Here is a 27714-nt window from a genome sequence, read left to right as displayed (position 1 = left end):
GCGACAAGCATGGGCATGCAATGTCTGTGGCTTTCAACGAAGGTTTTGAGCAATTCCGACGGTTCGCTGCAGATGTCCACAAACATATTGACTGGGACGCCATAACTCCGTCTGCTGCATAGCAAATCATCTCCGGCGGTGTACACCCACCAGAGCTAGGCTACCAACCAGCAAAAGCCAACGATAATGACGGCTGGTAGCCATATCAATCGCTAGGCAATCGTTATTCACCTGTTTGTTTTTTGTTAATGCCAGATCTGGGTTTGTGTTTACATGTTTATGCCCGATCTGACTTACGTGCAGCTTATTCGGGTTTAAATCTGCTATCACAGCCTTGGGTTCTATGTTCTTACCAGAGTTCAATCTTATTTCTTCGATCACTGTTGGCTGCGCAAATCTCACGGCCTGGAGCTCCGGGCCGAGGGGAGATGCGTTAACACGTGGCTTCCTTCTTTGGATGCGATGCGGTTGTGCGCGGGCGTGCCAGCACGGTCTACCGTGCGTCGAGATGGTGATGTAGATGAAAATGGTTAAGTGGTGCGCCTGTTCGGGTTCGACTCCTAATCAAACGATCGTGACCGAGAGAGGAACTGATCTCGGCCGTCAGGTTCACGGCCTGAGCTACAAGGTCGTTTAATGGTGGTGTTGATGGTGGATTTTGGGCGTTGCTCTGGCGCGTTGCTCAGGGAGCGACGGTCGTATGATATATGGGATGAATGAAAGAGTAACAGACATGGTGCTCCGGCGCCTTGAAAATCAAGGGTCGTATGATATATTGATGAACGGATTTTCCTTACAAACTAACACTACTCCTAGGAAAGCAAGTAAAGATATTGAAAGTGCATTACAGGAAAATATAATTTGCTCTGTGGGAGGCTTTGGTTTGGTGTTTGAACCCTTTGAATGAAGCTTGAACTTGGTATTTATAGGAGGAGCTCTTGGAGGAGTAATCAAGGCTGAAAATCTGCATGGTGGAGCTTGATCAGAGCAAGTGGGTAGTCCAATCGACATTTGGGATCGTGAAGTATGGTGGTGTGACCCCATGAATCCTGGTAAATCTCAGCCACCGCCCTGATCGTGGGTTCTGCGCTTCTGGCCGTGGGGACTCATTTAATGCCCTTATTTGGTGGTTGGTGATCTGACCTCAATTTGTAAAAATATTGGTAAGTATGTTTGCGCCTAACCACTCGGATTTCTATCACCAAATTCTGACTTCAGTCACTTCCCTTCTTCCCTCGTGCATTAAATGCCCTTTTGCGGCTAGTGGGTTTGCTAGTCAGAGGCGTTACTTCATTAAATGAAGCGTGGGACCCTGCTTCCATGTGACGATTTGACTCTTAATATCTTCGGCCGTGTCCCCTTCGTCCTTCGGCCTCGGCCTGACGATACCGTGGTTGTAAGGCCGAGATGACTATGCCTTCGCAACTTTTCCTTTGTTTTGAGGAAGGAAAAAGCGCCGCATTTTGGATCGCGAATAGGTGCTGAGGCCGAGGGGGAAAACCCCTTCGGTTAATGTACGACCGTGATTTATCAGGCACAAACAACTGGATTAGTAGAGTTTAGTTACTAATAGTGCTCAAATTTTTGGTTTCAAAAATTGTCGATGGGTCGATAAATTTTTTCAAGATTATCTGACACAGATATTCGGCTTTGACACATTACTGGCACATAGTGATGGTTTCAAGATTCCCTTGCTGACACACAGTGATGGTTTCAAGATTCCCTTACCTACATATTTCATTTTCCTTGCAACCGTTGCAAAGGTGTATAAAACCCACATTACATGAATCCCAAACGAATCATTTCAAACACTGGCTCCACATTCTGAAAACACCAAAGCCCCAGGATGGACATCCACCTTCAACCAAAGATGGATCCGAAAGTTCGAGTTGCGCATAATTATTGCAAGCATGGTGATGTTCACGACCATCCTTGTGGGACGTGCAGGGATCTATTCGAGGTAGGTCCAGATAATGTTCAATACTATCGGTCCCCGACCCCTTCTCCCCCAAAGCCCCCATCTCCCATTGTTTGCATTACCCCCAGAGTGGTGCGATGATTGCTACAATGACAAACGCATTCTAGATTGGGAGGAACGTGGCCGCTTTGAGTCAAGTGATGACTCTGATGCTGATAACTAAATGGCTCTTCAAATAACTTATTGTTGACTTTAATGTACTTTATTTTATTTTATTTTTCTATGTCCGAATGTAAGTCATGCGATATGTGTGTGACACTTAATAATTATCGAATACAAAAGTTACTTTGTTTTTAGGCGGTTTCACTGTTGCTGTTCACATACCTTAGTTCAGTATCAACATGAGGCACTTACATAAGATTCACTAACGGTTCAAGATGGTTTCCAAAAAGACGCAAATTGGTATCAACAAATATTCAAACTCCGGGACCGTAAATGAAATCAAACTCTTGCAGAAATGACTCTGTCATAGTAGGTTCCCTGTCCTGCGTGCTCTGACTGGGTTGCAAATTCTCATCAACTGCAGCACCAACTTTTGCGTCGGAAGATGAAGAGCTGCAACATCAAAACAAAGAAACACGTCAACTGCATTTCTTGTATAAAATTCAAACCCAAACAATTACATATTCACTTACCCGCTCACAAGTTTTGGACAACTCTGTCTATCATGATCAGTCTTCCTACATTCACTGCACCGCCGTTTATGTCCTTCCGCTGCCTTCCCCTTTGATTAGCAACAACACTTCTCCAAACCCAGTTGTAGCTTTTGGAAGCTCAGATTGAGGTGGGTTGCTAGCATAGTCTAACCAAACCACAGACCACATAGTACCTAAAGTTGCTTCAGCCAAAAATACAAATTGGGGGCTACTCAACTTCACAAGGCTTGGAACCACAAGCATTCCTGTAGCTGCACCAAGGTACATTCCAGAAGAAACAGATCTACCTCTCATGTGGAGGCACCCATTGAGCAAGAACAGAGTGGATTGAAGGGAACATGAAGCCTTGTGCCACACCAAGAAGCAACCGAGCCAAAACCATCATCCTGACGTGATTGGGGTCTAACGGGACAAAGGCATAAAATAGAGACCATGTCACAAATGAGAGGAGAAGAACACACCTCCCTCCTATTCTCTGAGCTGCCCAGCCTCCAAGGACTTGTGAACAGGCATAGCAATAATAGTGCCTTTGCTTGATTGGCTCACACCAGCAGCGTGAGCTGCTGCTGTGTAAGCATTTGAGAATCCCACTCTTTCTACGTTGCAAATGCATGTGCTGATGAAAGTTAGAGTTACAATCAAATAACGCTTTGGAGATCTTGTCCGCATAATTCACTGGTATTCTGAGCGAGTGGCACAGTGAAATTTTTCCTTTATTAAGAAGTGCTTTTAGAAGAAGAATATAGAAGCAAGTTCATGCCTTGGGAAATCTGTGTATATGGGTGGTCAGTTCATGTCAACATGCATGAAAAGACAACTACAAGTTGTAAATGAGAATCAAAACCCATGTTTTACTTACTGAAAAAAAGCTGAAAATGCATAGAGCCTTAACTATATTATGGGCACAATTGGTGAAATTTGAGTGACATAACATAGCTTAATTTGTTTGCTCAAATAACCTATCAATTGATTATTATTTTTTTGGGTAAGAAAATTACCCATAATTTAGATAATAAATCCCCAAAAGGTCATCCATTTTTAATAACAATCTGACCAAAACAATGTAACCAGCTCCTGAAGCTTTCAAAAGAGGATGTGCAAGTTGGTTCAAATTGTAAGCTGATTCAAGATTGGTGCTCATTATAAATGAGTAATCTTCAGCTGTGCTCTCGATTGTTTGTTTTACTTCAGCAGTTCCCACATTATTTATCTCCACCCAAATATATTTGCAGGAGGATGATCATTTTAGAACAACTCTTGGATATCATGATTTTCATATGTTAGATGTAGTTTTTAATAAAATAGTTTCAAGAAAGTGAAAAAAATGTTGTGTAAATTGATTAACACTTTCACTCACTCCCGTAATGATCTTGTTGTTGATGGACTTTATGACACACACAATGATGGATGAATCACACACACACACTTGAGAAACCAACCAAGCACAAAGTGACACAAGAATTTATAGAGGTTCAGCAATTGCCTACATCCTCTTGGTGATCCCCTTGAGAAATTCACTAGTGAAAGAATAAGTTACAACTTTGGTTTACAAAGAAACCCCCTTAGAACTCTATTCTCTCCCAAGCTCTCTTTTCTCTCTCACCCCTTGCTCAACACTTTGATGCACTTGTGAACACTCTCTCACACTTGGTGTTTCCCTTCTTTGGTGTCTAGACTCTCAAGACCCAACTCAGCTCCCTCTTGAACTGATTGCCCTCTCTCTCTCTTCCTCCCTTGGTGAATTAACCTCCTATGGACTCACTAGCTCCCAGCTACTTGACCACTCCTTGAGATTAACCACACTTTCTACAGCTGCCCTTGCATCCTCTTGTTTATAGATAGGCCTTGGACTTAGTAGAGGGCTGCAATTACTCCTGCACGTTCTCATTTTCAGCCACCCACCTAAAGTAAAGATTAGGCTAACCAGAAAACAAGCCATAAAGCATGCACCCTTTGTCCCCCTATCTAGAAAACCTTTAATACAAGTCAACAAACAACATTCAATGGTGTTCTAGCTTTTAAGGCACGTTGCCAAACTTCCTAGAACCCATAAAAGACTTTGGAGGCACTTGGAGTTAGGTAGGGAACAAGCACATGTGAAGACACCTTGAAAAAATGCATGGAAAAACGAAACAACACGTCTGGCGACCGGTCGCACGTTCTTGGCGACCGGTCGCTTTGCAATCTGCCTGAAAAGCAACCGGTCGCAACTACCTGACGACCGGTCACCTGCTGCGATTTCCAAATTCTTCTACAGACCTCGAATTTGCTTCAAAACAACCGGTCGCTTTTCGCTTGCAACCGGTCGCCTCCTCTTTCACTTGTGACTTTAATGTGAGCCATTTTTCCAAAAAAAAAAAAACATTTGTTGAGTATGATGGGGGTATGATGGAGGAGGGACGAGACTAGCTCACCATCCATCATACTCAACAAAAATCAATTAAGAAAAGCTGTATATTTGGCTAATAATAATAATGGTCTTCCCTTGGGTACTGGCTAATTTTCTTAATAAGGGTTTCTCATTACAAAAAAGACGAAAATTAAAGCCTTTCGATTAGGAAGGGAATTCGAATTTGGGTGCAATGGAGCGGGTTCACTGTCCTAGGCCAACTAGCCTATAAATTGTTTGTTTTGGCTCAACAAATACAACTTAAATGAATGGAGTACTTACAAGGATGTTAAGTTTCTCATTGAACTGTGATGATACTTCGTTTATTAGCTCATGCCTTTGGGCTCTTGACACCAGATCACATACTGAACCAGTGATTTGATGAAAACCCTTCATCTTCCATTGACTCAAGCAGTCATTGAGCTGGTCTTCATTTGGAGAACATGTATGTACAATTGCACCTAGCCCAGCCAATTCCTCCACAATAGCATGCCTATATATATTATGCAATTATGATCCATACATAAAAAAAAGTGGGAAAGAGAGAAATTAATGTTCACTTAGTAGACTGTCTGATAACGTTAGATGTCTCTACACATGTACTAGAGGTATATTCGATATGCATTACGTGCATCATGCATGTTACAAGTTTTTCTTTGAGAAGAAAACACTAACGATCAGATTGAAAAAATAAGATAGGAAATTGAAAGAGAAGGCTATCCCGAGCCCTTTCGTTCCTCCAGTGACAAGAGCAATCATTCCATGAAGAGACCATCTACGATCTTTGCCATTGATATCTGCCTTAGCAATCCTCTCTCTCTCTCTCTCTCTCTCTCTCTCTCTCTCTCTCTCTCTCTCTCTCTCTTCAATTCATCCACCCATCCTTTCACTTGTTATATAAGAAACAAAGGCAATGTCAATACTGACTGCTTTTATGTGGCAAATTCCCAGTTTGCTTCTGCATGGGTAGTAGACAGAAATAAGACATTTGAAAAGATAATTGGGACCATAATTAAGACATTTCAAAAGGCAAATTTTGGACCATAAGAATTTTCAAAAGACAATTGGGAACTTTATTAATCCATTGATGTCATGTCACCTTAGTTTCACATAAAATTAAAGCACAAGCACTCGGGTATTAGATCCTTTAGATGGATCAGAATCAGATGGTATTTCTTTGACCTCAAAGAAGAATAGAAGAACAAAGAAAAAAGAACTCAAGCGTGGCTCTCCTATTAGCAAACAAATAATACAACTATTTCCAAGTCATGCACTTTGGAAGAGGAATCCATGAATGCTAATTACTAATTAGTGATAAAACACCACATCACAATGTTGATGTAAGTGGCTCGATACAAGCCATGATGTGTAAGTCCCACATCGGAGAATAAAACAATAATATATCGTTCAAATATATAGGTGGTCCACTCCTAATTGCACCGATGCCTTTTGTGATGAAACCTCACACCTAGAGGTTTATTGAGCCTTCTCCCTCTTAGATGGTTAAGGTGGGAAGGGACAATATCGATGCATGATTTGAACAGGTAATAGACTCCTATTTCGCCTGTTGCTACAATACATAAATTGAACCAGTGATTTGAAACCCCTTCTCTCCCAATTCTTCCACTAATATTCTTAAGATTTTGCATAAATTGGTGAAATTAAATATGTACCCAGAGTTCTAAAACAGAGGAAAACAGGGGAATAATTTAAGGAAACGTTGCATTTGCATTGCCCTCACAATATTTTCTTTTAACGCAAAAAGGATATCCAGAATACCTAACAACTAAGTAAAAATATCATGTATTTTCAATATTTCAAATAAAACAAGATAATAAAATAAAATAAACAAATTGATTTATTTTGGCTGATGAACACATGACTCCATTGTCCAAGATATACTACTGTACTGGTGTTGTAGCTAGCATGAAATGCAAGGCATGTCTTAAATATTCAAACTCTACTTTGCAAATCAAAATAAATTCAAGTACAAACAGATCTGCTCTGAGACAGATAGCCTCACTCTCACTCACTCCCTGGTTCCGATAGATATTCTTGGCGCCCCTCCTCTTATCTGAAACTGTTCACTCAAGATGTTGGGCGTGCTCATTCCATCCACATTGGCTTGCTGCATAGCACAACATCTCTATCCACACCTTAGCTATCATTTCCCATTTCTCTTCATTTACCCATCTTTCCTCTGTTTCAAGTGATTACAACTGTTTTGCAAGCCTACACCCGGCAAACAATACTGTCTTGCTTCTGTTCCCAATCACCCTCTCTGTGTTCACCTCAAGCAACACTTGATGGGGACGGCCTTTTCCATTACTACCACTTATGATACTTCTCTTCTCAAAAACTTTTGTGGCCTCAGACACGTATCCCTGAACCTAATTTTCCCAATTCCCTTTGGCAACATGAAAGGGCGTGTCACGAGAATATGCATCAGGTAATTCGAGACCAACTTGCTGAAACTGTATTTCGAATCGGGAGTAGGGATCGCCGGATATTTTTCTAGGTCAGTATAGTAGCACAAATCTGTAGCTATGTGCCACAGAAGAATGCTATGGTCGAAAGGTACTTCAACCAAGCTCCAATTCAATTTGTCATCATAATTTGTCTTCTTTAGCCACTTGATCACCTCTCGAACTCAAGACTTGGGTAATATGATGTTCGCTTCGGGCAAATTTGAGTTGCTCAAAGATAAACTGTTTCATTTTGATAGGGACATCCTCTAAAGTTGAATAGCAGTACTTCTCCCAAATGTCATAGGTGCCAATGAACTTTTGAATTCCACCAAACTTTACGGGGGCTTCTCTTTTAGACAAAAATCAAGAGATATTTCGTCATATACCCAATCTTAGCACTAAAATTATAAATAAACCCTACACCATTTAATTTCTATAAACAAGCCCAAAAAAAACCCAAAAAATGACAGTTGGCCTTATTGAATTTAATTTTGATTATTAAATTACTTTGATGCCCTATTGAGTATTTTGGGCTTTTTTATGAGGTTTTGGGGTTGGGTTTAAGAAATCAATGGCAGTTTTGTAAATTAAAAGAAGTTAAAACCCTTTTTGTTATGTTGTAAATGGGCTTTGGGTGTGTTTCTAAAGTTCATTCCATATAGGATTTTTTTATAATTTAGGCTCATATATTGGGTATAATAGTGAATCTCCCAAAAACAAATGAGATTGAATTGTGTCATGGTTCCAGACCACCCTTTTTCATAGCTCAATTTCAACTGGAAGTAAGAGATTGCTTGATACATAGGTGGAGCAAGCGTATGTAGACACTTGATTAACCAATATTTAGGCTGGCTTAACCATTGTTTATACTTGCTTAACCAATATTGTGTCCACTCTGTGAGAACTAGTGCAGCGATAGCATATAGCTCAAGGGCAATGGCTCCAATAGACAACAAGTAAGTGATAGCCACATCAATGGCTGAATAACAATGCTTATCAATGATGAGACAAAAGATGAAAAATGTGGAAATGCAGCAAACAAGGCTGATGGAGTGGAAAATGATACTTGTGAGAGAATACACTATGTTTGTGTAACGCCCCGACCCTAATTTTATTGACTATTTAAATTATTTAATTATGAAATTACAATTTTGCCCTCGAGGGTAGGGATATTTTGGTCACTTTTTAATCTGGAAGGATATTGGGAAAATGAATGGTACTATTGCATAGATCGTGTCGAGATGAGTCCGTGGACACATAGTGGGCTCAGTCCAATTCCGACCCCCATTTTGAGTGACACCAGTCCCAAAAGAACCAGCTCCGCTCCCTCTACCAACCCCACCCCTCAGCCGCTGTCAACAACCACCGTTGTCGCAAGAAAAAGCAAGAAATTGGCTGGTTTTTCTCAAAACTTCCTAGAGCTCGTTCGAGTGATTCCGGCCTGTGGCGAATCCACCATAGGAGGCCAAGAACTTGACCCCTGCAAATGCCTAGAAGGTGTTTGATGAAATGCCCCAAAGAGGGAGCAGCCATAACCAGGAGCAAGCAAGAAGCTTACTGCGCAGCACCCAGCGCTTCAATTTTTTTTTTTCAAATGTCAAAACGACGTCGTTCCACTTAATTTTCAGGTTTTTAAATAAAAAAATAAAAAAAATAAAAACCACAGGCAGCAGAGCAGCTCGATAAAAGAAAGTACAATCAATTGCAAACAGGACATCGCTTGATTGAGCCATTAGAGAGAGAGAAAGAGAGAGTTAAAAGAGAAAATGAAGACAAAGAAAATTGTGGGTGTTTTTAAGAGGCAGATTGAGAAGCAAAGGGTGGGTTTATGTTTGTGCCTGATAAATCACGGCCATAAGCTGGCCAAAGGAGCCCCTTCTCTCGGCCCTGGCACTTGTTCGTAAAAATTGAAACGCAGTGTTTCGCCAGGGTACTTCGCCTTCCTAAAGATAAAAGAAGAAATGCTAAGGCATGATCATCTCGGCCTCAAGCGTAGGCCGAGGCCGAGGGCGAACAAAATTGCGGCCAAGGCATTAAAGGCAAATCATCACGTGACAGCAGGGTCCCAGGCTTCATTTAATGAAGTAGTGCCTGTTTAATGCAGCAAACCCATTGGCCACAAAGAAGCATTTAATGCATGAGGGAAAGTGGGAAGTGACTGAAGTCAGGATTTGGTGATGAGGATCAGAGTGATTAGACGTGGACATTCTCACAAAAATTCTGACAGCCTGAGATATTGGTTCAACAGCTATCCAGGCCATAAATGCGTCTCCATGGCCAGAAGCTCAGAACCCACGATCAAGAGCGGCGGCCGAGATTCACCGGGATTTCTGGGGTCACACCACCTTACTTCACAATCCCAAATGTCGATTGGACACCCACTTGCGCTAATCAGACTCCACTATGCGTAAATTCAGCCTCGATTACTCATCCAGGGACTCTTCCTATAAATACAAGACTTGAGCTACATTCAAAGGGTTCAACACCAAAACAAAGCCTCCCACGGAGCAACTTATTTTTTCCTGTAATGCACTTTCAATATCTTTACTTGCTTTCCTAGGAGTAGTGTTAGATTGTAAGGAAAATCCATTCATCAATATATCATACGACCCTTGATTTTCAAGGCGCCGGAGCACCATCCTTGTTGTTCGTTCACTCACCCCATATATCACACGACCGTCGCTCCCTGAGCAGCGCGCCAGAGCACCGCCCAAAACCCACCACCAACACCATCACTCAACGGCCTTGTAGTTCAGGCCGTGAACCTAACAGCCGAGACCAGTTCCTCTCTCGGCTACAATCGTTTGATTAGGAAGACGAGTTCAAACAGGCGCACCACTTATTCATCCAACACTCATCAACACATCGACGCACGGTAGACCGTGCTAGCACGCCCGCGCACAACCGCACCGCACCCAAAAGCAGGAAACCCCGTGTTAACGCACATCCCCTCGGCCCGGAACTCCAGGCCTTGAGATTTGCGCGGCAGACAGAGTTTGTTTGTGCTGATAAGTTTGTGAGTTTTCCACCTTGTCAGATATTTGGGGGCAAATAACTAGACAATTGGTTTGTGTGGGCTTAGTTATTTTGCATTTTATTTGGGCCTCTAGTCTTTTAGCTTTGTTGTTGAGCTCAGTTGGTTGGGTCTCACTTTTTGGTGTATTATTATGCCCTTTTGTGAGTTTTTAATTAAATCCACTTCCGACCAAAAAAAAAAACTAGACAATTGGTTTGTATCCAAAGCCAGTTCAGTCAAATTCTTGAGATTCTCTAAATCTTGGGGAATTGAGCCGGAAAGTTGGTTATCGCATAGGAATAAGATCTCAAAGTTTCTCAAGTTGCCCTTTTGTGAGTTGCTCAAGGTAGATCACTTGAAATTATATTTTCCCTAGACCTGTTACAGATGCAGTGCTGGGTGTGGCAACAACGACGCTTTTTCAGATGGTGCAGGTAGGGTTCGTTTAGGGTTTTGGTTATGTTGGGTTTGTGGGCTTTGTTTGGGCTTATGGTTAATTGTGGTAGTGTGGGCTAGTAGTTTTAGTACGACTGTACTCCGCGTTAGTTTTGCTTTTAGCATGTTAGTTTGTTGCACTCTTGGGATTGGTATTTTAGATGTCTTGTTGATGTCTTTGATTGTACCGTTGAAGTTTATCTAATGAAGTTTCTATTTGATCCCCAAAAAAAAAAAAAAACAAAAAAAAGGCAGTAAATCATTTGAACACGGACCTGCACAAAGATTCAAGAATCGGTTCCTTCACGCATATATCTAGAACGAAAAATAAATTTGTGATGAAAGTTTATATATAGCAAGATAAGCATTATGAGAAAGTATTTAGAATCCAACCTAACAAGCAAAGAGAATGCAGTCCAAGCCTGCGATTGTTTCGAATCTTGTCGTAAAAGCTATCAGGCCTACAAGTTTCAGTGAAGAATGGAATTGAAACTGTCTCTCCATAGTGGTAGAGTTGTAAGCCACAGATTCCAATTGCATTCATCATCGATGCATTATGCACCACTTTGACATATATCCCCAACTTTTTGGCTCGAACAACAAGATCAGTGTGAGTTAGCTCTATATTCCAAATCAAATTATGCAAGAAATGAATTAGTATATTTAGAAAAAACCAATTGGTCAAATAAGTCTCCTATGCTAAAATATGAATATAGTTTGAATACTTTAGGTTAGGTTTTATTCTTCTCCATAAGGAGTTATATATAGGAGTTTACATGAGTGCTTTACAAGGAAATATATACAGCAATCAATTAGGATAGTATCTCCAAATTATACAATGATTTGTCAACTACATAGAATAGGAAAGTAAATCCCTTAATTAATCAAGGAAATAAATCTCCTTGATTAATTAGGAGACTCACGTCAACACTCCTCCTCAAGTTGGTGCATATATGTCACCAATGCCCAACTTGGTAAGTGAGTCATGAAATACTCTACCACAAACAGCTTTTGTTAAGATATCTGCCAATTGATCTTCTGATTTTACAAATGGCAGGCGGATGATCTTCTTCTCAATTTTTTCTTTAATAAAATGTCTATCCACCTTGACATGTTTGGTTCGATCATGTTGAACTGGATTATGGGCAATATCAATAGCTGACTTGTTGTCACAATGTAACTCCATTGGCTTTTCTGGCTTGAAGCCCAATTCTGTCAATAGTCTTCTGATCCACAATAATTCACAAACTCCGTGAGCCATTCCTCGATACTTTGCTTTTGCACTAGACCGAGAAACCACATTTTGTTTTACTCTGCCAGGTGACTAGGTTACCTCCCACGGAATTAAAGTAACCTGAAGTAGAGCGTCTATCAGTACTGGAGCTAGCCCAATCAGCATCTGTATATCCAACAACTTCAAGATCTCCATTTTTTGAGAACATTAATCCTTTCCCAGGGGCTGACTATAAATATCTTAAGATCCGATCAACTGCATTCCTATAAGACACACCAGGTGAATGCATAAACTGACTAACCACACTCACAGCATATGCAATATCTGGTCTTATGTGGGCAAAATATATTAACTTTCCAACAAGGCGTTGGTACTGTTCCTTATTGGTTGGTTCTTGATCCATGTCTTCACACAACTTGTGATTCATCTCAATGGGTGTGTCAACAGGTTTACATCCAAGCATTCCTGTTTCAGTGAGTAGATCCATTACACACTTCCTTTGAGACAGAAATATACCAGTTTTTGACCTTGCTACTTCGATTCCGAGAAAGTACTTCAAATCACCTAAATCCTTCATCTCAAATTCCTGAGACAAATACTTTTGCAACTTCAGTTGCTCTCTTGCGTCATTTCTAGTTATGACTATGTCATCTACATAAACAATTAATGCAGTAAGTTTTCCTTCATCACGCTTCAAGAACAGGGTGTGGTCTGAATTACTCTGTGTATATCCAAAAAATTTCATAGATTTAGTAAATCTGCCAAACCATGCCCTGGGAGATTGCTTTAACCCATATAATGACTTTTTGAGCTTTCAAACTTGATTCTTCTTGTCATGAGCTAAATTACATCCTCGGGGTAAGTCCATATATACTTCTTCTTTCAAGTCTCCATGCAAGAATGCATTTTTGACATCAAACTGATGCAGTGGCCAATCGAGATTTACTGCTATAGGCAGTGTATTACATTAATTTTGTAATAAATTGTAATGTGTTTTCTTCACTTTCATTATGCAGGTTTTGGCCACAAAACAATTAGTACTAAAAATACTGGTTTAAGATTACAAAAACGACGGTCCTGAAAAAAATGAGAAAAAAAGACGTATGTTTTAATAAAATTGATATTAAAAAACGACGTTTTGGACATTCAACGAACGCAATGTACTTACCGATGTCTAAAGCTTAACTCTCATTTAATTAAAAGCAACGTAAAAATGAAGAACCACGACGGTATTGTTTGTGCCTAATAAATCACGGCCAGAAGGAGCCCCTTTTTCTCGGCCCTAACACTTGCTCGTAAATCTAAAACGCGGCGTTTCGCCAAGATGTTTGCCTTCCTGAAAACAAAAGAAAAATTGCTAAGGCATCATCATCTCGGCCTCGATTATAGGCCGAGGCTGAGGCTGAACAAAATCACGGCCAAAGGTATTAAAGTCAAATCATCACGTGACAGCAGGGTCCCATGCTTCATTTAATGAAGTAATGCCTCTGTTTATTGCAGCAAACCCACTGGCCACGAATAAGCATTTAATGCACGAGGGAAGGTGGGAAGTGACTGAAGTCAGGATTTGGTGATAGGAATCAGAGTGATTAGATGCAAACATTCTCACAAGGATTCTCACAGCTTGAGAGATTAGGCCACCAGCTATCAGAGCAATAAATGCATCCCCACGGCCAGAAGCGAAGAACCCACGATTAGGGCGGCGGACGAGATTTACCAGGATTCATGGGGTCACACCACCATGCTTCACGATCCCAAATGTCGATTGGACTACCCACTTGCTTTGATCAGGCTCCACCATGCAGATTTTCAGCCTCGATTACTCCTCCAAGCGATCCTCCTATAAATACCAAGTTCGAGCTACATTCAAAGGGTTCAAACACCAAACCAAAAAGCCTCCCACGGAGCAACTTATATTTTCCTGTAATGCACTTTCAATATCTTTACTTGCTTTCCTAGGAGTAGTGTTTTGTAAGGAAAATCCGTTCATCAATATATCATACGACCCTTGATTTTCAAGGTGCCGGAGCATCATCTCTGTTACTCTCTCATTCACCCCATATATCATACGACCATAGCTCTCTGAGCAACGCGCCAGAGCAACGCCCAAAATCCACTATCAACACCACCATTAAACAGCCTTGTAGCTCAGGCTGTGAACCTGACGGCCGAGATCAGTTCCTCTCTCGGCCACAATCGTTTGATTAGGAGTCGAACCCAAACAGGCGCACCACTTAACCATTTTCATCCACATCACCATCTCGACGCACGATAGACCATGCTGGCACGCCCGCGCACAACCGCACCGCATCCAAAAGCAGGAAGCCACGTGTTAACGCACATCCCCTCGGCCCGGAACCCCAGGCCGTGAGATTTGCGCAGCCAACACTTTTGGCACGCCCGGTGGGACTCTGTCAAAACTCATGGTGGAAACTAGGGCACTGTCATCGAGACCGAACATGCGGTCAGAACCTCGGCCAGCGTCCCAGTGACGATGGATCGCACGGCCGAGTCCATACAAGAGCAAGTCGTGGTGGAAGATCTCATGTCTAAGCAGGCCCACAGGATAGAGACATCCTTTACGGCCGCAATTGATAGATTTTCTTCGGAACTACGGACGCTTTTCCAGGAAGGCCAAGAGCGCGAAAGGATCGAGCTTTACGGCGAAAGCAGCAGCCTCGGCATCTATGGCCGACTTACCCGGCAGACGAACAGCTGGGGGCAGTCCCAGCCCACATGGGCGAATCCCAGACGAACCTACCCTGCAGAGACAGCATGTGGCCCACTCCACGCTTTGGCCAAAGCATTAGGGCAGGGTAGCCCTGCGTTGTCCACGGTCCAGCAATTCGGCCCAACCCATACTTTGGCCGACCGGGCGCCACCCGGCCAGAGCAACGTGACCGAAGCTCCATCACAACAATACAATCAGAATGGCTTGACCACTGCACTACCAGTACAAATACATGATCCGGCCACTCCGAAAACAACGCAGACGCACCTAGGTTACCATTTTGATGCAATCCAACAGAACCAGGTGGCCATACCTCGATGGCCGGCAAACCAAACGTACCTCGGTCAAGCCCACGACGTTCCTCTGGTACCACCCGGCTCAGTCGCAGCAGCCGAGCCCTTTGCTCGAACGACCCAGCAAGTAAAGCAGCGAGACGATGCGCAACGGGATAGGCCTTTTCAAGGGTTTCAGTTCGAAGATATTCGGTCTATGATGAAAGACGGTTTAGCTCAGGGGCAGCCGGGGGCACCAAGTTATACAAAGCCGTGCATATCTAGAAAACCTAAGGCTTGGCACGACTCGCTCCCTGAGGTTTTTGGGGCGCCCCGCATTTCGAAACATTCGGCCATGGGCACATCTCCTTATGCTTTGGCCTACAGCAACGACACGGGTAAATTAATGGAGCTAAAGGTTTGATTTCTCCAAGCTATCAAGCAACTTAGCCAAGAGGGGAAGGACTATGCACAAACCATGCCCTGGAGTTCAGAAGATTTAGAACAGTCGAGACTCGACGCTTACAACTCGGTGCAAGTTAAAAAAAAAATTGGCACCGAGGGCCTACGACAAAAGAGTCAAAAAGAAAAAAGGGGGGGAAGTAGGCGAACGTGTTAAACAAACGGTGCGGTCAACATAAAGCGAAAAGCATACGTTTGATCTTTTAGGGAAAAAGGCCCTGGCCTTATATTTAGATTAAAAAGTTTTCTTTACAATAAGGGTGAACGGCTAGTCGTGGCTAATCGGAGAACAAATACAGATGTTATACAAATATATATATAATAAAATGTATGTATGTAGTTAATTATTACATCCCAAAAAGTATTTAAAACAGCCGCTCGCCGCTCGCCTAGACCCCTTCACTGAACATCCCCCAGATCAGGCAGGTGATCCTTCTCCAAGCAATGTCCCCGCCGTCTATGTCCGCCTACCACCTCGCCCGGATCAGCTTCCGCTCGGCCAATGCCTTCTTCGTCTCGGTCGCTGCTTTAAGGATTTGCCTGGCCGAAGACTTCAGCTCCTTCCCGGCCGCAACCGCACCATCTCAGCGCTGAAGTATGAGATCTCGACTGGCCTGCAGCTCGGCAATCTGAGCCTCAACCTATGCAAGTTCTTCATTCTCCCGTTGGACGACGAGGTCATTCTCTTTCAATCGGGCCATCGCAGGTCGGACTTGTTCTTTTATCTCCACCAGCTCTTGCTCGAGCGAGCTCCCCTCGGCCATCCTCGCAATAGCTTCAGCATACTGGCCGATCATTTCCTCGCCTTCAGCCAGGTGGGCTTGCAACTCATCCAGCTGAGCCGAGTCTAGCAGACCGAGCGCCATAGCTGTATCTTAGCAGGACCTAAACTCCATGAACGCCTCGGCGGTGGTCATTTGATGAACTCCAAGGAAAAGGAACTCTCGGAGCCGTTCAACGACGGTCTTGGAATCCTCGTCCAGGGGAGCCGAGGTTGAGCTACCTCCTTCCTCATAAAGGCTGGCGTATAACTCCTCAAGATCATCAGAGGAGGTGGTCTCCTAGAAATGGAAAAAAGGTTGGGTGAGAAACAACCAAACAGGACATGAGGAACGCCAAGATAAAGAAAGAGGCCGAAAACTCACAGCAGTGGCGAGTGACGCGGCGGGAACTTCGGCGACCGAAAGCTGAGTCAGGACCGCAGAAGTAGCCCGCACGAGACTCGGCACACCCACGACCGTGGCCCCGGTTACCGCCAGCTCGGTCACGACCATCGAGTCTTGGGACAACGGCGCTGGGGGCATGATTGCAGCAACCATGGACAGAGGCGGCGACGACCGGGGAGGCTGGAAGCGAAAATTCGGTCAGAAGCATGTAGCGCAATTTTAAATAATAAAAGCTAAGTATAATGAAAGCAAAACGCTTACCGAGCGGAACACGATGCCGCTTGGACGGCTAGGAGCGGACGGCAACGGCTCGGCAGGCGCGGTAGCAGCCAAGGAAGGCACGACAGAAACAGCCAAAAAGACTTCCGCTGGGGCGGTCCGCGTTGGGTCCACGATAATGACTTCATCGTCTGGCACGTCCGCAGCGGCTTCCTCGGGGGCCTCCTCAGCGACCTCTTCAGCGGCCTCCTCAACAGCCGGCACCTCCGCGGATGCTGACTCGGCATCCAGCATCTCTACCACCTCAGCGGCAGTGGCCGTCCCCGCAACCGTCGCCTCCGCGGCGCCCACCTCTTCGATCACCACCTCGGCTGCGGCCACCTCCTCTACATTCGGCACCTTGGCCTGAGAGAGCAACCGGCGTCGCCTCAGCTGGGGCAGCCTGGTTGATACCTTCTTCACTTTGCTACCCTTAGGAGGGAGGGGGTCCCAATCTGCATTCTTCAGAGCCACCCTCGCGGCCTCTTCAACGGGTCGGATAAATATGGCCGATATGCACTCCTCGTACCAGACCCTTCCATCCTCGTCATACGCATTGCGACGCGACCAAGGCGTCAGAGTCAGGAAGGTCATCCCTTTTGGAGCTGGAAGGAAATGCCAGCTATGCCGTGCTGCTGGGTGACATCGGCCCTCCAGGACGAGAGCTGGTTGATTGACAAGGGGGGAAGTGGGGCCGTCTGGATCAGGCCGAACTGCCGTGCCACGAAATTTGGCAGATAAACCTCGGCCCCGGCCTTGGATAGGCCGCAGTGAAGATCACGCGAAACTAGGAAGGAGCCCCAGATCTCCTTCAAGTCATTCTCTGTCTCGCCATCAGGAATGACGGAGAGGTCGTGCGCCAGGAACAGAGGGAATGGTCGAGCAAGGCAGACGCGGAACTGCGCGCCAGTTCTCTCGGCCAGGCCATAGAAAAATTTATAACAGAGGGCCGAGGTGTTATGCTTCCTGGGGCTCGGGCAAATGAGTTGGCCAACGGCTCGGAGTCAGTAATGTTGGCCACCCCCCTCAGCTCTGGGAAGTAAGCTTGCAGCCAGAACTGGAAAGCCCATAGTGGACCACCGTGCTTCGGCTTCATCCCATCGGTGACGATGTCATGAAGCGTGCGGTAGATGTGGCCGAGCAGGAATGGGCCGAGTGCTAACCTTCCGCCCTGCGCAAGATAATCGGCCAAGTGGGCGAACTCCAGGGTGACCTTGTTCGCTTGGGTACAAAACACAAACTTGCACAGCCAGTACAGCAAGAATGCAGCGTGCTCAACTTCACCGAGGGGGGCGATGGCGTCATCTTCGGCGCTGTCCTCTACGCCGAAGTTGCTGTAAAAACTGGAGTAGTTGAGCATGTTTTTCGCCTTGCTCCCGGGTATCTTGGTGACCGCGGGCCAGGCGGCCTTGAAGCTCCCTTCTGCCTCAGGAGCAACAAGTGCGGCGTTCACTTCTACGCCGAGAGGAGAGAGGACGAAAAGGGCAGCCATGTCTAGAACGGTCGGCGTCATCATGCCAAACCGAAGGTTCATAGTATTGGTAGCCGACGACCAGAAGCACAGGGCCGCGGCCAAGAGCGACCGGTCCATGACGAGCGGCCGATCGAACAGCTTGATCAAGTGGTAGATGCCTTGATCTTTCCATTGCTGGCCGAAGAAGTGCTCCATCCTCGGCAGCCATTTTTCCCAATCCGGGGTCGAGGTTGGCCATTATTGCTGCGGCCTGGCAACATTCCAATCTTGGAAGTCCCCCCCGTCAAAGGCCAAAAGGTCCACCAGATTGTTCTTCAAATGGGCCACTAGCCTCCCTGGCATTCCGCCATCAACAGAGGGGCCGAGAACGCAGGAATCAGTGGCAACGCCGTCATCATCAGTCCAGGGCGTGATGACGTTGGGTAGGACCGAGCCTTGGATTTCTCGGCAAATATCCTCGAACTTAGTCTGAAAGGCTTGAGACCGAGCTTCAACAGATGTAGAGGTACTGGAGGCCATTAAAACATATCTAAGTTGGGTATTTGGAAGGAAAATGCAGAGAAAGGGGTAATGAACGTGAAGAACACTGGAAGAAAACCCGGAAAAGGATGAGGGTTTGTGGGTTCTTGAAAGGAAGGAACTCAAGAATAAAAGAAAGTCGTGGTTACAGGCAAGGTTCTCTGGTAAAACTTGGAGACTTAAGAGCGTGGTGGGATTGAAGGATTGAGAGAGGTTTTTCGCAAAGCTTGGGCGTCTGAGAATTCTGAAAGCGTGTGTCTCTCTCGAATTCGAAACGAAAGGGTGTGTCTCTCTCGAGAGATGAAACACTCTGACAGCGTGCTCAAAAAGCACGATGACGTGTCGGAAGCCCAGAGGCCGTCGTTTCATTTGACGAGGCGAAGCGACGCCTCGCGTAAGCCTGGGCAATGATGGCCTGCACGACGTGCTTGGGCATTAAATGCGCCGACTGTCCTGCATATTTAATGCACCAGTTGTCAATCACTTTAGAAGGAATGCAAAGGGTCCATCCCCTGGAATCCATTCGGCCCCTACGCATGCCGAGACCGAAGAATCCGGGGATGTGGGGGCAATGTTTGTGCTTAATAAATCACGGCCAGAAGGAGCCCCTTTTTCTCGGCCCTAGCACTTGCTCGTAAATCTAAAACGCGGCGTTTTGCCAAGATGTTTGGCCTTCCTGAAAACAAAAGAAAAATTGCTAAGGCATTATCATCTCGGCCTCGATTATAGGCCGAGGCCGAGGCCGAACAAAATCAGAGCCAAAGGTATTAAAGTCAAATCATCACGTGACAGCAGGGTCCCATGCTTCATTTAATGAAGTAATGCCTCTGTTTATTGCAGCAAACCCACTGGCCACGAATAAGCATTTAATGCACGAGGGAAAGTGGGAAGTGACTGAAGTCAGGATTTGGTGATAGGAATCAAAGTGATTAGACACAAACATTCTCACAAGGATTCTTACAGCTTGAGAGATTAGGCCACCAGCTATCAGAGCAATAAATGCGTCCCCATGGCCAGAAGCGCAGAACCCACGATTAGGGCGGCGGCCGAGATTTACCAAGATTCATGGGGTCACACCACCATGCTTCACGATCCCAAATGTCGATTGGACTACCCACTTGCTTTGATCAGGCTCCACCATGCAGATTTTCAACCTCGATTACTCCTCCAAGCGCTCCTCCTATAAATACCAAGTTCGAGCAACATTCAAAGGGTTCAAACACCAAACCAAAAAGCCTCCCACGGAGCAACTTATATTTTCCTGTAATGCAGTTTCAATATATTTACTTGCTTTCCTAGGAGTAGTGTTAGATTGTAAGGAAAATTCGTTCATCAATATATCATACGACCCTTGATTTTCAAGGTACTGGAGCACCATCTCTGTTACTCTCTCATTCACCCCATATATCATACGACCGTCGCTCCCTGAGCAACGCGCCGGAGCAACGCCCAAAATCCACCATCAACACCACCATTAAACGGCCTTGTAGCTCAGGCCGTGAACCTGATGGCCGAGGTTAGTTCCTCTCTCGGCCACAATCGTTTGATTAGGAGTCAAACCCAAACAGGAGCACCACTTAACCACTTTCATTCACATCACCATCTCGACGCACGGTAGACCGTGCTGGCACGCCCGTGCACAACCGCACCGCATCCAAAAGCGGGAAGCCACGTGTTAACACACATCCCCTCGGCCCGGAACCTCAGGCCGTGAGATTTGCGCAGCCAACAGGTATTGTGAAACAGTTATTAACGATATCCCGTCGGAGAATCCTAAAGAGCTTACATGTAATTACAAATCACATGACTCCAATCCCATAATACCGATGTCTAAAAAATTTCTACGACCATCAACATATAATCTATGTCGTCTTTTAGGGCCACAAAAGGCTTCCGCGTCAAGATATCTAACCTGAACGTCATAAAGATTACAAAAGACGACGTCTTAGATTATGAACTCGTCCATATCAACTCAAAAATCGTCGTCTTAAAAATGTACCACGTCGCTTTTTATCTCATAAACGAAGTGGAAAGACAACAATTCAGGATGATATTTGAAATCCAGAGGTAAATTTGTCAACGTAAAGAGTTATTTGGACGTCGTACTTTTACTGAAACGACGTTATATATAATTATCCGAGTCCTTTTTTTTCAGCCAATGTCGTTAAAATCTTTTTACACGGCGATTTACTGACAATATTAGCCGTCTAAGAGACATTCAACGATGATCCTTTTGTTAAAGATGACGTATAAATTCGGAAACACGGCTGTCTTTTAGTTGCGGACGACGTTGTCCATTAAATACAACGTCGTCTGTAGAAATAAATGTGTCGTCAGTAATGACCTAACCTCTTTCTACACATATATACTGCCGTTAGTAATTTTTACCCCGTCAACATTTATGGAAAAATCCTCTTTCAGGACGATTATATAAACAGTGGCGACATAGTATGCATCAATAACGTCGTCTGTTGTTTATTTAAAGACATCATAATTGCATTTCACGTTTCTTGTTTGGTCATGTGTCGTGAAAGGTTAATGTAACGTCTGTGAGATTACAAAAGACGACAACTTATATTATAAACTTGTCCATACCAACTCATAAATCGTCGTCTTAAAAGTGTACCACGTCGCTTTTTATATCTTAAATGAACTGGAAATACAATAATTTACGACGGTATTTGAAATCCATAGGTAAATTTGTCAACATAAAGAGCTATTTGGACGTCGTACTTTTACAGAAACGACGTTATATATAATTATTCACGTCCTTTTGTTTTTTTCAGCCGATGTCGTTAAAAGCTTTTTACACGGCGATTTACTTACAATATTCGCCATCTAAGAGATATTCAACGACGGTCTTTTTGTTAAAGATGACGTATAAATTCAGAAACACGGCTATCTTTTAGTTGCAAACGACGTTGTCCATTAAATACAACGTCGTCTGTAGAAATAAATGCGTCGTAAGTAATGACCCTGACCTCTTTTCTACACATATATACTGCCGTTAGTAATTTTTACCATGTCAACATTTATGGAAAAAACGAAGTGGAAAAATCTCTTTCACGACAGTTATATTAACATTGGCGACGTAGTATGCATCAATTACGTCGTCTGTTGTTTATTAAAGATGTCATAATTGCATTTCACGTTTCTTGTTTGGTCATGTGTCGTGAAATGTAACGTCTCTGAGTTTTAATTTTCGTCGTGGTATCCAGTTTTTACGGCCATATTTTGTTAATATACATCATTTTTTGTGTTTTAAACGAAGGTTTTTTTGTTAAAATTGGTCGTCTATTCTTATTCTTGACAATTTTTTGTTTCATTTTTCAATATACAGACGTCGGTTGTTATTTGTTAATGACGTCGTTCATTCTAACAACGACGAGGATTTACCGTCATGGTTTGCTTTTGTAAAAGGTGTCGGTTGATTTCACGACAGTTTGAAAACCGGCTACACGATGGTGAATTCCCGTCGTCTTTTGCCTTTTTTGTAGTAGTGAAAGCATCCTAGATAAAGCCATACCATAGTACACATGTGCATGAAATAATTTACAAGAAGGAATTATCAATGGAGAATCTTTCCAAACAGAAGACACAGGAAAAGTGAAATGTGCATAAGAAAGAAGCACATTCTGATCAGGTAGCCAAAGGATCAAGACCAAGCAATTCACCACATGTCATCATATGTATCGGCTTTGACAAATGCAGCATCTTAGTTGAGAGGAAATGAGAAACTTGTTTCATTGTTGGACGAGATTTCGGGTTGGAATCCAAGCATGAAAATGCTATCTTCACAATAGAGACCACTTCTCTTGCAACTTGATGCGTAGGAGGGGAAATGCGTTGGTCCAAAACATCCACAATTGGTATTTGATGGGCTAGTAATGCAGATGATGATGAGGAGGAGGAGGATGAAGAGACTGATGAGAAAGATGAGAAAAGATGTCCAGGATGCTTTCCCATAATTATTTCCAATGTGACCACACCAAAGCTATAAACATCGCAGTTCTCATTCACTTTCATTGTGTAAGCAAGCTCTGCTAAGAGAAAACCTCAGAGAAGTGGCATTATTAGTTTATAGACATAACTATGCAATGGAATTTTAACGAAACTGTACATGCATAAATCGACTTATTAGTTTATAGCTTAAGAGAAGTGAAAATATGTTTATTAGTATATTTTCTACATCAAAGAAGTGAAAATGTAATGATCAATGAAGCATTGGTCTAAAAGCAAAAGCTTAAAAAGTGCTAAATACAGAGAACAGGGAATCACAATATTACCTGGTGCCATGTAGCCATATGTGCCTGCAATGGCAGTCCAATTAGTTGAGTTTGGATTTAAAAACTTAGCAGTGCCAAAGTCTGAAACACAGGCCTCATATTCAGAGTCCAACAAAATGTTCTTGCTTGAGATGTCACAATGTACAATCGGTGGCAAGCAATCGTGGTGCATGTAAGACAAGGCATGAGCTACACCTTTAACAATATTCACCCTTTTACTCCACCCCAACTCTTTAGCTTCTTCATCTTTGATCAACATTGCGGCTAAGCTACCTCTTTCAAGATAGTCATACACCAAAAACGAGTGTCTTTTATGTGCACAGAAACCATAGAGCTTCACAATATTCCGATGTCTTATCTCACTGAGTGCCCTTACTTCATTCAAGAACTCCTTCTGAAATTCTGTCTCTCCATCCCATAGCAAATGGAGTTTCTTCACGGCCACTACGTCTCCAGATGACAAATTCACTCTGTAGACGCTTCCATGTCCTCCCTTCCCAATGCAATATGTGGAATCAAAATCTTCTGTTGCCCTTATGATTTCCTCATACATTGATTTTCCATCAAAATTTAAAACCAAAAAGGAAATTTCTCCATGCATGTGGTTTTGTTTAGTATCTTGATGCTTCTTCTTTCTTTGCACTATTACAAAGACAATTGTAAAGAAAGTAGATACAAGTACAAATACCGCTAGAAGAGAGAATATTAACTTGTGGTCTTTTTTTGAGGCATGTGCATTGCAGGGTGGTAGCAGAGCTCCAACTTTGCCACACAATCCTTTATTCCCTTTCAATCCTTTTGGCGGAGCTTCTCAAAATGCACTGATGTTAGGAAGGGTACCTTCCAAGTGATTGTAGGATATGTCAACATACAACAAGCCGCCCAGGTCTTCAAAACTTGATGGTATGGAACCCGAAAGATTGTTGTGGGAAAGATCAAGTGTCACCAAACTCTGCATACTGCCTATTTCTGATGGTATCTTACCTTCAAGTGAGTTATGACTTAAATCCAGGTCATTCAATTGAACTAACTTCCCCAACTTAAAAGGAATTGCTTCATCCAACTTGTTGTTGCTCAAATTCAAGTAGTACAATTTGAACAAGTCACCTAGAATGCTCGGAATTGACTCATTGAATTTATTTGTTGACAAGTCAAGATAATCAAGATAAGTCAATGATCCGAATTCAGAAGGTATTGAACCTGAAAGTTGATTTCCATTCAACATCAACCTCTCCAAAGAAGTCAATCTCCCGAATCCCATTGGAATCAACCCAACTAAATGATTCGAAGAAAGGTCCAGCACATGAATTTGGGTTGCGTTGACTATCTCACGTGGTATGCTACCAGTAAGGTTGTTTCCCGCAAGTCGTAGGGTTGTCAACTTTGGGCATTTTTGCCAATTGTGTGAGATTTCTCCATACAAGTTGTTATGGCTTACATCTATATATTGAAGATTCGGATAAACGCCAAAGTCTTCAGATATATTGCCTATCAATTGGTTTTGTTCAAGACGGAGTCTACGTAAGCTCATGCAGTTTTTCAAGCTTTTGGGGATTGGACCAGTCAAATAGTTTCTAAATACTGAAAAGTTTGTGAGTTTTCCACCTTGGAAAATATTTTGGGGCAAAGAACCAGATAATTTGTTTGCATTCAGCTGTAGTGTAGTCAAATTCTTGAGATTCTCTAACTCTTGGGGAATGGAGCCGGAGAGTTGGTTATTGGTTAGGGATAAGATCTCCAAGTTGCTCAAGTTAGCAAATGAGGTTGGAATTGAACCATTGAGTTGATTCACATCCAACACTAGATCTACAAGAGATTTTAAGCTCCCTATCTCCTTGGGAATCAAACCAAAAAGTTGATTGGTATCCAAGTGCAAAGTCTTTAGGTTTGTTAAGTTACCAATATTTGGAGGGATGAGACCACTTAAATTGTTTAAAGACAACTCTAGATCTACAAGAGATTTCAAGCTCCCTATCTCCTTGGGAATCAAACCAGAAAGTTGATTGGAACACAAGTACAAAGTGTTTAGGTTTATTAAGTTACCAATATTTGGAGGTATGAGACCACTTAAACTGTTGTTGCACATATCTAGATCTACAAGAGATTTCAAGTTCCCTGTCTCCTTGGGAATCAAACCAGAAAGTTGATTGGAATGCAAGTACAAAGTGTTTAGTTTTATTAAGTTACCAATATTTGGAGGGATGAGACCGCTTAAATTGTTGTCGGACATATCTAGATCTACAAGAGATTTCAAGTTCCCTATCTCCTTGGGAATATTCCCAAAAAGTGTATTGTCAGAGAGACTAAGAAATGTAAGATTTCTTAAGAGACCGATTTCTGGTGGGATTTTCTCAGACAACTGATTCTGGGAGAGATCGAGATGGTGGAGTTTGGAGAGGTAGCTGATTTGAGGTGGGATGGCATCAAAGAGTTTGTTCAAGCTGAGGTTAAGATATTCAAGATTAGGGAAGGACAAGAATGAAAACTCATGTAGCGTACCTTGAATACCACAAGTGGAAAGGTTTATCGTGCTAACACTTCCAGCTGAGTTGCATGAAACACCAGTCCAAGTGCATGGGCTTGTTCTTGGTTTTGGATTGCTGCTGGAAGAATTGGTGGCATTAATATTATGAGTGGGAGGGTTGTACCAGGTGAGGTGATTGAGGGCTTGATTTGGAAATAAGCTGGCTTTCCATTTGAGAAGAGCCGTTGCTTCAGTATGAGAAGTAGAAGTAGCAGAAGGAAAAGCAACCCAATGTGGTGATGAAACGTACAACAAGATGACAAGGCAATAAGGTAGGAAACATAGTTTAGCGAAAGTTAAAGATGTCATGGTTATTGTTTGTGTGCTATACGTATATTGTATGGGCTACCTTACTAGTTATATATAGTGTGGGTTAGTCTTTGGGGTTCAGTTGAGCGTTGAAAAGTCTTTCGAATCTCATCTATAATTAGTTTTCTTTTGAGTAAAGGTCTCAGTCTTTCATTCCTCTAAATTTAAATGCCAATTTTGTATTTTCTGGATGAAATAATGAAATGAAATTGATGGAGGTGAGAGATAAACATATGCATGACATAGGTATCCCACCCAACTGAATTGTAATAAAGTATTCGTCTCAATGGTTGTTCTTACAATGGCTTGCGTCAGAGTCTTTGTCTCTCGTTCTTTATAGTTATAGTTAAATGTCAATTTTGCATTTGTTGGACTGAATTAATGAAATGAAATGGATGTAAGTGAGAGCTCATCACTAGCTATATGCTTGAATAATGCTTGGCACATTATTATTATTATTTATTATTTTTTCTTGGTGCATGGCTATTTTCAGTTGCCTTAGGCGACTCAGAAATCAAACTCACGTGCCTTTCACGTGGCTTTACCCCTTAGTAGCATTAATGGCCCATTTTCAACTTCTTCTTTACCCCTTAGTGGCTTTACCCCTCAGAAATCAAACTCACGTGCCTTTCAGCAGAGCTATTTGTTATTTATTATTGTTTACTGATAAAATAGCAGAGCTATTTATATAAATTGTAGAGTCGTTTATTGATTTGATTTACTGTAAACCAGGAATAGGAATGCGTAATTCATGGTTTGTTTTGTCGTTTGTTGGATAAATTCATTTGATTATTGTCCTCCGATGCCACTACCGATAATTAATAGTCAACTTCATTTTTTAATTTATCAACACAAAATACATCGGTTATTTAGCTCACCATCCATCATACTCAACAAAAATCAATTAAGAAAAGCTGTATATTTGGCAAATAATAATAATGGTCTTCCCTTGGGTACTGGCTAATTTTCTTAATAACGTTATCTTCGTTTCTCATTACAAAAAAGACGAAAATTAAAGCCTTTTGATTGGGAAGGAAATTCGAATTTGGGTGCAATGGAGCGAGTTCACTGTCCTGGCCAACTGGCTTATAAATTGTTTGTTTTGGCTCAATAAATACAACTTAAATGAACGGAGTACTTACAAGGATGTTAAGTTTCTGGTTGAACTGTGATGATACTTCGTTTATTAGCTCATGCCGTTGGGCTCTTGACACCAGATCACAATAGCATGCCTATATATATTATGCAATTATGATCCATACATAAAAAAAAGTAGGAAAGAGAGAAATTAATGTTCACTTAGTAGACTGTCTGATAACGTTAGATGTCTCTCCATGTACATGCATCATGCATGTTACAAATTTTTCTTTGAGAAAAAAACACTAACGATCAGATTGAAAAAATAAGATAGGAAATTGAAAGAGAAGGCTATCCCGAGCCCTTTCGTTCCTCCAGTGACAAGAGCAGTCATTCCATGAAGAGACCATCTATGATCTTTGCCATTGATATCTACCTTGGCCATCATCTCTCTCCCTCT

General features: G+C 42.9%; 2 protein-coding genes across 2 annotated transcripts; both read right to left on the bottom strand.

Moving 5' to 3' along the window:
* Window positions 1-2394: 2394 nt before the first annotated feature.
* LOC148292346 (tropinone reductase homolog At2g29170-like) lies at window positions 2395-27714 on the bottom strand. Its single transcript, XM_088245784.1, has 5 exons — window positions 27612-27714; window positions 5306-5517; window positions 3633-3844; window positions 2922-3020; window positions 2395-2533 (listed from the first exon to the last, which is right to left on the bottom strand). The coding sequence occupies exons 1-5, from the start codon at window positions 27700-27702 to the stop codon at window positions 2395-2397; spliced, it is 753 nt and encodes a 250-aa protein (XP_088101910.1). The 5' UTR covers window positions 27703-27714.
* On the bottom strand, window positions 22674-24039 carry LOC110762253 (MDIS1-interacting receptor like kinase 2-like). The gene is made up of 2 exons (XM_021964860.2): window positions 23345-24039; window positions 22674-23098 (listed from the first exon to the last, which is right to left on the bottom strand). Exons 1-2 carry the CDS (start codon window positions 23943-23945, stop codon window positions 22698-22700), a joined length of 1002 nt encoding a protein of 333 aa, XP_021820552.2. The 5' UTR covers window positions 23946-24039; the 3' UTR covers window positions 22674-22697.

This window comes from Prunus avium, chromosome 8, assembly GCF_965620075.1.
Source record: "Prunus avium chromosome 8, drPruAviu1.hap1.1, whole genome shotgun sequence".
NCBI classification, from domain to species: domain Eukaryota; kingdom Viridiplantae; phylum Streptophyta; class Magnoliopsida; order Rosales; family Rosaceae; genus Prunus; species Prunus avium.
Note: the sequence above shows the minus strand (reverse complement) of the source record. Positions and strands in the feature narration are given on the sequence as shown.